Consider the following 12,619-nt stretch of genomic DNA (forward strand, 5'->3'; position numbering starts at 1 on the left):
AAAAGGCTTAAATAGTGAGGTAATTAAGTAAGCAAAAAGAAAAGGCTTCTTATGAATAAAATAAGTCACAATCACCAAGTCCTCAAAGTAAGTGAATGAAGTCAAAAGTTGTGCTTCCAGATTATAGCCATAAGAGAAATAAGCTACAAAGGTTGAAAACTAACTATTTTTGGTTCTATCTCACCAGTTAAGCTCACATGATGCTAGAAACTACTTAGCCTTTATCAATAAACTCAATTCTCCACCATAGTACAGCTCATTTGAGTCTGAGTGTAAAAATATTTTTTAAATTTTCCATTTTTAAAAAATTGATTCAATGATATAAAATTTCAAGCGGAACAACTGAGGAAAACACTTTATACAAGGTCATATCCCTAAAGGTCGAACCATACGTTCTCAAACTTATTTGGCCTATTGCCCGCTTTTCAGAAAAAAATGTACTCAGCATTACCTACTCCCCACCTCTGCCCCTGGGCAAAACTTTTGTACTATATCCCAGTGCAGAATAAATAAAGTGTAGGTATCTGCTTTTACAGCATGCCTAGATGGGTCCGGCACACCCAATGAGCAGTATCACAACTCTGAGAAACCCTGTGTAAGCAGACGTGAAGTGCTACGGAATAGGGCAGATCTCAGAGTTTTAATGCACAAAGAAATTGCCCTCTTCTAACCTGAAGTCAACAGACAGAGATGGAGAGAGCTCACCTTTTTGCTCTCCTTGCTCTGTGGGACTGCTAGGGACGATAAATGGGGTAGATCGAAAAGCATCAGGGGAAGGAGCAACAAGATCTGAGGAATTCCTTTATAGAAAGAAAATTACAGGTTATTTTAATAAAATCACAGTTCTTGGTTATTTTTACTTTGCAATAGCAAAAACAGCTAAGTTTTTCAGACAGATTTAGCATTTCTAATAAACAGCTACCTGCAAATAGAAAATCCAATGAATACTTCAGTATCTATTTCCTAGATCAGACATTTAAAAAATAGTCAAAAGAAAAAGGAGTAAAGATACTCAAGTAATAGGATTACATGAGACAGTGAATGACCAAACATAAAGTTAGCAGGATTAAAATGCAGGATGTACAAGTGCTAACAAGTAAATTCATTTATAAATATGACACATAAAATATCACTTATTCTATTTTCTGCCTAATAGGAAGACTATATGTTTATATATGAAAAAAAAAATCTTTCTCTACAGAGAAAAAGTCAACTACAATAATCTATACCAGTGGTTTTAACCTTCCTAATGCTGCAACCCTTTAATACAGTTCCTCATGTTGTGGTGAGCGCCCCAACAATAAAATTATTTTCGTTGCTACCTCATAACTGTAATTTTGCTGTTATGAATCGGGCAACCCTCTATAAAAGAAAGGGTCATTCGACCCCCCACGGGATCGAGACCCACGGGTTGAGAACTGTTGATCTATACCGTTATCTTGTGCTGTTAAAGGGGAAGACCTGCTAATAAAATAGAGAGCAGAATGCTTGTTTTGAATGCACAATGTTCTCTAAACGGGAATTTCCACACTAATGCAACTTTGGACTACGATTCTGAAGTTTCCAAATGTGAAGCAGAATTGTCTGCCTCCAACAGCTTCCAGAACTTCTAAAGCCGAGAGACATTAACATTTCTAGACTAGCCGGTACTGTTATGCTCGTTAGGCATCTAGTCGCTTCCTTGCCCAAGCTTAGCTTACTTACGTGGAAAGGCTCTCCTGAATAAGGGACCTCTGACCGGAGAGCTGCAAGAGCTGCAGAGTGGTGGCAGGTGTGGAGGCCTGAGAACATCCACTTTCCTCCCTCAAAGGAGTTGAGCAACTATCAGGAGCTACGAAGAAAAAATAAATCCTCACGGCATTCACTTTTCAAAATTACATCATTAAGCTGTCACATAAAAAGCCACTTAGTACTGCCAAAAGAGAGAGTAATATTTGTACTTCCAATCTAAATCAATGCAAAGACAGAAACTTTTCCAATTTTGGTACAATTAAAAGAATGTCACACCACCACAAATCTTGAATGACCATTAAAACACCCCACAACCACCAGCACCAAACCATGAGTTTCTACTAAAAATAACAGTTCACTTTATCATTATCTAAAGTTGGGGAGGAATAGTCAGAACTCTTAAACCAGTGGTTCTCAACCTTCCAAATGTCACGACCCTTTAATACAGTTCCTCATGTTGTGGTGACTCCAACCATCAGGAAATGTGTGTTTTCCGATGGTCTTAGGCGACCCAAAAGGGTGGCAACCCACAGACTGAGAACCACTGTCTTAAACTTTCACTTATCTGTTCTTTCCTGTGATGATTCAATTATAAAACAGAAAGCTGTTAATTCCAAGGTCTATATAACTTCAAGTAAAACTCATACAAATGATAAAAGTCAAAACAATGCACATGACCTCTGAAAGTATGGAAGTAGCACTTTTCCGATGCTTAGAACTTGAGCTTCCCCAAAGGATAGAAAGTATGAATGCATTAGTAAAATATGAACAGTCGTTACTGATTGACACAACGAAATATATCCTGTTGGTCTTTTCTCCTGAGCAATAGATGGAATGTCATCTGTACTAATCGGAAGGGTAGCTTACAGCTTTCAAGACTGGACTGTAACTTCCTCTGTCTGGTAAAGAAGTAAGTAACAGATGAGTAAGTGGACTATAACCAAGTAAGTATGAAAACTCACACTGAACTATCATGCTTAAGACATGATGAATAGAGTAAATAAACATATGCGAGAAGGAACAGTGGCCACTGGGTCCATAATACTAACTGTACTATTGTTCTATATTAGCTATTCTTCCTCAGGATCCATTTCAAGAGAGAGAACACCGTGCAAGTATTAATTGCCATCATTCCCAAAAAGGCCTTCTCACTGACCTAGAAACTGATTTTCCTTCCGTATCGCAAACAAATCTACATACTTATAAAGTACTTTCAAACACAAAACAATAGCCTTAAACATTTAGATACTTGGAATTGGGCTATAACAACTTTTCATACTTTGTACCTGTTTTATTGCTTTGGTCAAACAAGTCGTCCTGAGTTGACAAAATCTCGGGCTCTGGTGTCTTCTGAAGCTGCAGCTCACCTTCCAGAAGCTCCCGAGCAGATATCTGTTCTTTTGTTTCCACAGCAGCAAGAGATACTTTGGAATTAGAAGGCATGTCATCTGACCTAGGGAATTCATACCACCAAGGGAAAAAGGAGCATGTTTAAATGCCTTGACCTTTTCACTAGAAGCCATTTCTTGATTTGTGTGTTTCTCACTCTCTAGTTCTGCTCACTACTGTGCCATAGGCTTTCCTGGACTTTGGGTAGGGTGTAGAGATGGTGCTGCGAGGTATGCATCGCACAAGGTTGACGACTTAAACTCGCTAGCTGCTCTGCGGGACAAAGAGGAAGTCGTCAGCCCCGTGAGACTCTACAAAGGGTCGCTGTGAGTCGGAACCTCCTACAAGGTGGGCTTTATGCCTTTGCTTAGACATATATGAAAGACTCATATCCAGACCACTGCAATGCCAATAAGAAGAGCAATCCTACGGTGTCCGTCCATGGTACTGGGATGTGAATTCTCATCTGCGCTATTGCCACACACAATCTTATGCTTTCTATGTGGCCTACGCCCCAAACTAAGACCTCTTCTCACCCAAGGCACTCCTACGTGGGAGAGTGATTGCTGTCCTCTTCCCAGAGATTTAAGAGGCTCACCGATGCTACCGCTTGAGAATAAGAGGAAGCAAAACTGACTCAAATGTAAAGCCCAAGAGGTGAGACAGTCAAGAGGTTTTCCATTAGGAAGACAACATCTCTTCATATTCAACTTTTGTCAGAACCTGCTCACCACTGAAAGAAACAGCAGAATACTGAAGATCCATCCCTTCTCCCCAATTGGAAGCACCCCTCTTTTCCTCTGTCATATCCAAACACCAGCTGCTGGCCAGAAGCAATACTGTTTTGGATACAATAATCACCACAGACGGAGCAGAGTTACACTTCCCAATTCCTACCAAACTGAGCCCTTAACAGACTTAGGGTAAGAACGCCTTCAGGACCTGCACCATAAACTAGTAGATGTGGGACAGCTGAGACTCCAGCAATATGGGTGCTCACGTACAAAAGCAGTAAGCTCTCAGGTATAAAAATCATGTGACTACACAAAGCATTAGAGAGGCAAAGTGGCAACCAAACATTAAAGAGTTGTGCTTACAGTAATAGCAGCAATAAAAAGGCTTTATCAATATGTGCTTAAGGTGAACATGAAGACAGTGAAATGAATGAATAATCAATGCTTCCATTTTATTATAAGTATTCTCAGCAAGAAGAAAAAAAAATTTTTAAGTGTTTTTTAATTAAATAAATCAATTAAAAAATTTTTTAATTTTTCCACAATGTTTTCACCCGGCAACATGAAATGCAATCTTCTAGCAGAAACTTGTAAAAGAGCATGGCTTACCTTGTAGGTGCTGGATTCTGCTCTTCCACAGCATGTGGGTCCTTACTGGTCTCTCCTCCCATGGGGACTTCCGTGCTGGCTGACGCGGCCACAGGGATTTCTTCAATGGAGTCTTCTCCATGCGTCACTGTTGGAAGTTTCAGAAGACAGAAAATTTTTAATTTGTCAAAGTATGAAAAGCAGTCCCAAAACTTTTAAAAGAAAAAAATTACAATAAAAAGAAGTCCAATTTGAAAGTGTTTATGTAGGCATCATCCCAAAAAGGAAGGTAATAGCCGATTTCCAAAAAAACACCGCAATCTGAAATAAGTGACAAGGAGTTATCAAGCAATTCTGCAGCCAGTACTGCACAGCTCACCAGATTACCGCATGTACTCGTGCATAAGCTGGGTTGTTCAGCACATTTCTAATGCAGTTTTTGTGGTAAAATTAGGTGCCTTGGCTGATATTCGGGTTGGCTTATACTCACGTATATACAGTAACTTAAATTATATAAATTTAACATAGTTATAAAACTTATCAAGGAAAAAACCACCACCTCCGGAATAGGAAAAAGCATTCATAAAACATGCTCCCCACCATTGTCCACATCCATGTCAGGCAGCCTGGCATGAGCAGAGTCAGAGGGTACTGGCAGTTCGTGCTCTCTGTCCACATTGTATGGCGCTGCAAGCTCTTCAACATCCTGGCTCTGGGACAATTCCAAAACTCCAAAGCCCAATTGTGATGAAGCAGGATCTAGAACCAAAACCTCAAGAAATTAGGTATCACACCACAAAAATCATACAATGTGGGAGCTGCTGTTAAATATATAAGGGTCAAGTCCTCATGGTAAAGTCATGCCCCTCAAATCTTTCAAAAGAAAATCAAGAATAAAAGCATTAAAAATGGAGAAAAATGTGTCATGAACAAAAAATTGTGCCCTATATATTCCAAGCACTTCACAGTGGCAGGCTACTATCAACTTTCTGAAGACATACATCAACTGTACACACAAACACTCACACGGACCAATTCAGATTATACTTCCACACCAAAAAAAACATACCGCCTAAAACTACACCGGGGCTTCAAAAAGTTCATGGACTTCCTCTTCCCTTTAGGGAATTTACTATGTCACTCTTGCCGGACTCTGTAGTGATGCCAAGAACTATGAATCCCAGCCCCACTTTAGAGATGGAAAATGAGGGAGGGAGGGAAAAAAGGTGGAGCTGATACCAAGGGCTCAAGTAGAAACAAAATGTTTTGAAAATGATGATGGCAACAAATGTACAAATGTTCCTGATACAACTGATGTCTGGATTGTTGTAAGAGCTGTGAAAGCCCCCAATCAAATGATTTAAGAAAAAAATATATTTTAAGTTCATGGAAAAATGAATTAAAAGATAATGGAATTTCCCCAGAACTTTTTGAAGACCCTCATAGTTGAAAAACAAATGAAATATAAAAAAAAAAAGAAAAACAAATGAATGCAGAAGGTGAGAGAGTCAATATGCAGAAGTACCCCACGAGCTACAATGTTCTAAATACCAAGTTTGGAAGAATTCCTAGCAAAAATTTAAATAATTACTCTCAACTTAAAGCACTTAAAGAGAAAGTAAACTTAAAAGTAAAGCAGAAATTTAGACTTCTACATGAACAGGTTAGAGGAATTCAGAACACTCTCCTATTCTAAAAAAGGTGCAAGGTTACCTTCGTCACCTATGGCATGTGTAGTACTGTGCGTGTCTTCCTCCTTCTCTTCCTCCTTTTCTTCCACCTCTTTTTTCTTCTCTTCACCCACAAGAGTGGAGTCCACTGACATTTCCAGAACACTGCACAGCAGAACACAATCATGTATTCCACATAGGTTGAAAGACTTTATTCAAAGCACTCTAAATTTTATTTTGGTTCCCCATGCCCTAGCCATGTCTGAAAGAGCTCACCCCTTTAGTGGTGATACCATGGCAGTGGGCCATAGGGTCACTTCATGAGTCGAAGCTGACTTAAAAGCAACAAATTTGGGGACTAAAGTGTCTAGCCACCTAAGTTTATAATCTGACCAAATCAGCAATCCATACCTTATGGTATAAGTAACTATCATATACATGTACATTTCTTTTTTCCTCAACAATGTTTTAAATTCTATACCATTAGCTAAATTAACGATAATGTCAGTAGGTTGGGAGAAACGGTGGGGTGGGCTAACAATGAGTACAAGAACAAAGAAGGCGTTCTAAAACTGACTGTGGTGTTGATCATACAACTCTTCTGGATATGACTGAACTTTTGAATTATACATGTGAATTACGTGCCAATAAAATTGTTTTTTTTAAAAGGAACAAGTTTGCCTTCTTTTTTTAAACACCAGGTTTATGGGACATATCATTTGGGCAATTTCCTCAATAAAAATTACAGAAACAGTTTACATTTATCTCCTACCACTTATGCTTACTTTTGTCCCTTTAACCAGACAAAAATATAACCAAATTCATTTTCTTGTAAGCCTTCAAATCTTGAAATTCTCTGTGTGATATGCCAAGCTCTAAAGATATGTATCAATTTTACATGAATGTAAATCAAGTATTAACCCCAGTAAATCAGTTTCAGTCATAAAAGCATTACTTTAGCAGCAAAATAAAGGTAATCAAAAAGTTCTTAGAAAACTAAATTGTGTCCACCTATCAGATAAAATAAAGTCTGGGGCCTTAAAACTTGTCTCCACACAAGTTAAGTGAGATGTCAACTAAATCCACATGGAAGAAGCACTCCAGAATCAGTCACCGAAGGATTGTAAATCATAAAATCCGAAGTTAAAGGAGGGATTAATATCTGAGCCTAAATTGTGAGATCAGGTTTGCAGAAACAAGGGAACGCAGTCGGAGCCCAAAATACATTTGTGCGAACTACACAGGAAATAAGCCTCCGGTGATCTCCCTCGCTCCATGATTGAGGGACAGGAGGACAGGGGTCACTAAACAGAATGCACTAGAGAAATGGGTATAGAAGATCAAAGGGATAAACCTGATTTGAACAGTTAAAACCAGGTCAGTGGATCACCACCTCCCTCCCCCACTATGATGCATTCTGCATCTGATCTGGTTTCCAACATTTTCTGTATTTTTTTGTTTGTTCATATTAGGGTTTATCTCAGATGTTTTATGTCACTAGGGGTCACCCTCTTGAAGTTGTATGTTTTTCTATTTTTTTGATATATGAAACCCAGGATTGGGGGTAGGGGTAAAGGGGGTGGGGGAACATATAGTGTGTAGGGGGGTGGGGGGTGGAGGATAAAAGGGAGATAATGTCAAGGAGTCCAGGAAGGACAACAATGTTTGAAAACTGATTGTAATAGCAAGTATACAATACCACTTGACATGATTGAACTATGGAATGATATATGGATTAACACCCAATCAACAATACATGTTAAAAAAGGTCTTAGGAAGTAAACATCCCTGGGGCACAGACAACAGAAAAGTGGGTAAAGGGAGATCTCAGACAGTGCAAGACATAAAAAAATAATAATTTATAAATTATCAAGGGTTCATGAGGAAGAAGGGGCAGGGAGGGAAAGGAAAAAATGGGGAGCTGATACCAAGGGCTCAAGCAGAAAGCGAATTTTTTGAGAATGATGATGGCAATGAATGTACAAATGTGCTTGACACAGTGGCTATATGTATGGATTGTGCTAAGAGTTGTACGAGCCCCCAATATAATGATTTTTAAAAAAGTAAACATCAAAAACAAATAATACAGCAGAGATCATACTGACAAACAAGTGACTTTTTTAAAACAAGTGACTCTTAATAATACGTCAAACCCAGTATCTCAAATGTTGTATATCAAATAGTATAAGTTTTATATATAGTATCACACAGTCTCATTTATTAGCTAATAGTGTATATAAATATGTTGTTTTTTTAACTTTTTTTAAAATTAATAAATATTTTTATTGGGGCTCATACAACTCTTATCACAATCCATACATACATCAATTGAGCAAAGCTCCCTTATACATTTGTTGCCCTCTATTAGGGACTCATACAACTCTTATCACAATCCATACATATACATACATCAATTGTATAAAGCACATCCATACATTCCCCACCCCAATCATTCTCAAAGAATTCGCTCTCCACTTAAGCCCTTTACATCAGGTCCTCTTTTTTTTTCCCCCTCCCTCCCCGAAGTATGTTGTTAAGTCATTTGTTTTCTAAAGAAAATGTACGGTTTCGTTCATGTGTCAATTTGACGCATGTCTGTAGAGATAGGTATATAAGAAATGTCTGTAAATCTGTTAAAAAATATCTGTAGAAGCTCTGGGTGGTACAGTTAATGCTGTCAGCTGCTATCTAAAAAGTTCAGCAGTTCTAGTCCACCTAGAGGCTCACAGGTAAAAAGGTCTGTCTTCAGTAAAAACCCTAAGGAACACACGTGGGTCGCCACAAGCCAAAACTCCAGAGTGTCTAGTTGGTTGTATTTATAACTTAGTTTCAAATGATTCAGGCCTAAGAAATAAATATAAATACAAACACATATACACCCACCCACATCAACACATATGTATATATAAGGGGTAGGGACAGATGTGTACTGTTCTTTCTTCAGTGGGTTTAAATTTTAAAGTAAAAAACTAGGGAAAATATTAAGAATTTTGTCATGGAAACATACTCATATTGTTAAACAAAAAGATTAGCATATAAGCTTTTACTTTCCACACGATGTCAACTAGGTCAATCAAATGTACCCAAAAAAGGGGAGGGGGTAAATAAACCAAAATGTTTATAACAACTGGCCTCTGGGTGGCAGAATAATAGATGCAACACTTTTTACTTCCTTATGACTTTCTATACATTGATTATTTCATACAAAGCGCCATAAATATCACTTTAATTAGCACAAGAGATAAAAAACATAAATTTGGAAAGTTAGGACAATGATCTAAGGACAAGAAAAGAACTAAATAAAGACTGAAAACCATGTAAAACAAATATGACAAGTGGTAAAAAGCAGTGAACTGCATAAACCCAGGAAGGCTGGGGCTTTCTCGGGTTCTTCCGGTGGTTCCTCATCCCGTCCCTACTTCTGAGTGCTTAGGCGCCCTCACAGCGCAGGGTCCTTGCGCCTCTCTTCCAGCTACCCAGGGGCCCAGAGATCTCCTCCAGATCCAAGGATTTGAGCACCATCCACAAGCACATGACTCTGCAATTTAAATCTCCAGCCTTGACGTTTCCCCTGAGCTCCTCAACTTGCAATTTCCTCATTTGTTCTACTTGGCTTGATCAAAAGCAAGTGTAATTTTAACCTCTCTAAAATTGAACTGCATTTCCTGCAATCTTAGTCTTTCCCATCTCCATTCACAGCAAAACTATTCTTTGACTTGCTCATAAAAAACCTTTTCCAAAAAAAAAAAAAACCTACTCCTTGTTACCTTCTTCCTCTCTCATACTCCACATCTGAGCCATCTTCGAAGCCTAGCTTCAAAAAAAGACTCAGAGCCCCACCACTCCTTATACATTAACTTCCGGCCCAACTACATCTCTCCAATATCCCAGGCACACTCTTCTCGCAAGACCTTTACACTTTCTGCTCCCGCTGCATGCTGCACTTACCCCAAATAACAGTAAGAGCACATATTCACTTCAGATTTATAATCAAGTATCACATCGGTGAAGTATTCCCTGACCACGCTAAGCTTGCAACTCCTCTTCCCCCAACTGTCCCCCTCCCTGCTTTATCTTTTTCTTTAGTCAGCATTAACATACTACATATTTTACTTATTTAGCACACATTACTGAAGAATGCAAGTGAGCTCCACAACAGGTTAGGAATTTTATTTCTTCTAATTACTATGTACTACCAATACCCAACACTGTGTTTGGTATGTAGTAAGTATTCAATATTCAAAGAATAAGTAGGTGAAGAAGCAGCAACTTGATATAAGTAAAATTATAAACAAAAAGTGTTTTTTTTAACTAAACTTTTCCATGTCTAAAGCTGATGATGAAAAAAGCTTAAATATATTACTTAGAGGTACAAAAGTAGCCAGAAGTACTAAAATATTTATTAACAAAAACTAAGAATGTTGTATGCCTGAGTTCAATCCTCTCTTTGGTTGGCAGTAATGAATTACCTTAATCTGTCTGATAAAACAAGAAACAGTAGTACACCAGCATGACGCAGTCTTATAAGCACACTAATGCCAAGGCAATGATAACCTTGCAAGAACATAAACGGTTAAGAGAGGAAGGGTCCTTTGCTTTTCCCTATTTAAAAAAACCACCAAACCAAAGTCGCTGCAGTGGAGTGGACTCCGACTCACAGCAGCCCTCCACAGGGTCTCTGAGGCTGCAACAGTGAGGCTCAACTCTGAGAGGCAGCTGGTGGATTTGAAGGCCCAACCTTGCGGTTAGCAGTCCAATGCCCACCCAACAGTGCCACCAGGGTCTTTGCTCTGCCTTATACACACACTTTTTAAAAACACTGTGTTTCTCTCACGTGCAAGTATTTCCTAGAACACATTCAAACTGAAAACCCTGTGAAGAGGAGGAGGACAAGAGAAGCTAGAGTAGGAGAAAACATATGCATACCACGTGAGAGGGCTTTAGAATATGGGAAAATGGAATTAAAGATAACGGAATTTTTGCACAGAACTTTTATGTTTGTGAAAAGCCTCCTTATAAGACTCACACAGTACTAGTATTTAGAATATATCAAGAACTCTCAAAGCTCAACAGAAAAAGAAAACAATAACCCATTTGGAAAATACGAAGACAACGTCAGATATTTCACAGAAGAGTAGATAGAGGGAAAATATGCACATGAAAAGATAAGCACATCATCAGTGACTGCAGAACTGAAACATTAAGAACAAATACCACTACATACCTACAGACGTGGCTAAAATTAAAAAGTGCAACACCTGATGCTGGCAAGTATGAAGAGAAAGTGAATCACTGGTTCTTTGCTGTGAAATAGAACACTCTACAAAACAGCCTGACAGTTTCTTGAAAAAAAGTTTAACATGAAATTACCATACCACCAAGAAATTATACACCACTGCATTCAGCTCACACAAATGAAGGCGTGTTTATACAAAAACCTATACATCAATGTTCATAGCAGTTTTATTTATAAAAGCCAAAATTCATAATCAACCCACATTTTGTCCAATAAGTAAATGATCAAATTGTGGTACATCCATACAATGGAATACTATACAGCAGTAAAAAGGAATGATAGAAACATCACTCAAGAATTATGTGAGTGAAAAAAGCCAGCCCCAAAAGGTTACATACTATATGATTCAATTATTATAGCCACATGTCTGAATTGACAAATTTTGCCAATATGAAATAGAATAGTCGTTTCCAGGGGTGTAGATATATAGCTACAAAAAGGCAACACTAGGGAATCTTGGGGTATTGGAATTATTCAGTAGCTTCACTATAGTTGTATGTGCACATGAACCTACAGGGTAATAACATTCAGTAAAACTTAACATATATACATACACACAAAGAGGTCCAAGTAATACTGGGAAATCTGTATGTACTGGTTGGGCAACTATATCTACAAAGGCTAATGAAATTTACGATTGAAGAAAACTGGACAAAATGTACAAAGAATCCCTGTATTATTGCTCACAGCTGCATGTGACCATGAAACTACTTCAACTTATTTTTAAATTTAATGTACAAATAAATAAATAAATGGATAAATAAATAGAATCCCTATTTCTTCACTGTTATTTTAGGGATACTCATGTTGAGGACCATCAGCTTATATCAATACAAACATCAGAGAAGGTAGGAAGATTTGGTTTTAGAATATTAAGCAACAGAAAAAGTTTCACAAGCTACTAGGTTTCTCAAATTCTCTGCATTCATGAATAAAGAAAACTTAAGAGTGAAGAGGGAAAGCCCTGAATAAACTTACATACCGCACATGTATCTTACAGAGTTTTCGTTCTTGTTGATTCAATGTAAATGACTTCCAGCTTCGTGGCCACAGCTCATGGAGCTCCTTCTGTCTAGAAAGCTCCTGCTTCTGTCCAGTCCATCAACTCCATGGCTAATTCAGTTATCATGCAGACTGCACCCTCAAAGAGGCTTTCCTTGATCCGTTAGTAAATACGCTAATATACTAATTTTTCCCACATGGCAAGAAGA

General features: G+C 38.2%; 1 protein-coding gene across 2 annotated transcripts in view; it reads right to left on the bottom strand.

Moving 5' to 3' along the window:
* The window catches only part of TP53BP1 (tumor protein p53 binding protein 1), an 82,267-nt gene that overhangs the window by 62,476 nt on the left and 7,172 nt on the right, over nucleotides 1–12,619 (bottom strand). For both annotated transcript variants that reach the window (XM_075532177.1, XM_075532176.1), the window contains exons 5-10: nucleotides 6,156–6,277; nucleotides 5,043–5,201; nucleotides 4,464–4,590; nucleotides 3,018–3,184; nucleotides 1,705–1,831; nucleotides 706–800 (exon numbers count right to left, since the gene is read on the bottom strand). In XM_075532177.1, coding sequence (XP_075388292.1) covers nucleotides 706–800; nucleotides 1,705–1,831; nucleotides 3,018–3,184; nucleotides 4,464–4,590; nucleotides 5,043–5,201; nucleotides 6,156–6,277 — 797 coding nt within the window. The remainder of the gene's footprint in view (nucleotides 1–705; nucleotides 801–1,704; nucleotides 1,832–3,017; nucleotides 3,185–4,463; nucleotides 4,591–5,042; nucleotides 5,202–6,155; nucleotides 6,278–12,619) is intronic.

Source organism: Tenrec ecaudatus, chromosome 14 (genome assembly GCF_050624435.1).
Source record: "Tenrec ecaudatus isolate mTenEca1 chromosome 14, mTenEca1.hap1, whole genome shotgun sequence".
In the NCBI taxonomy this organism is placed as follows: domain Eukaryota; kingdom Metazoa; phylum Chordata; class Mammalia; order Afrosoricida; family Tenrecidae; genus Tenrec; species Tenrec ecaudatus.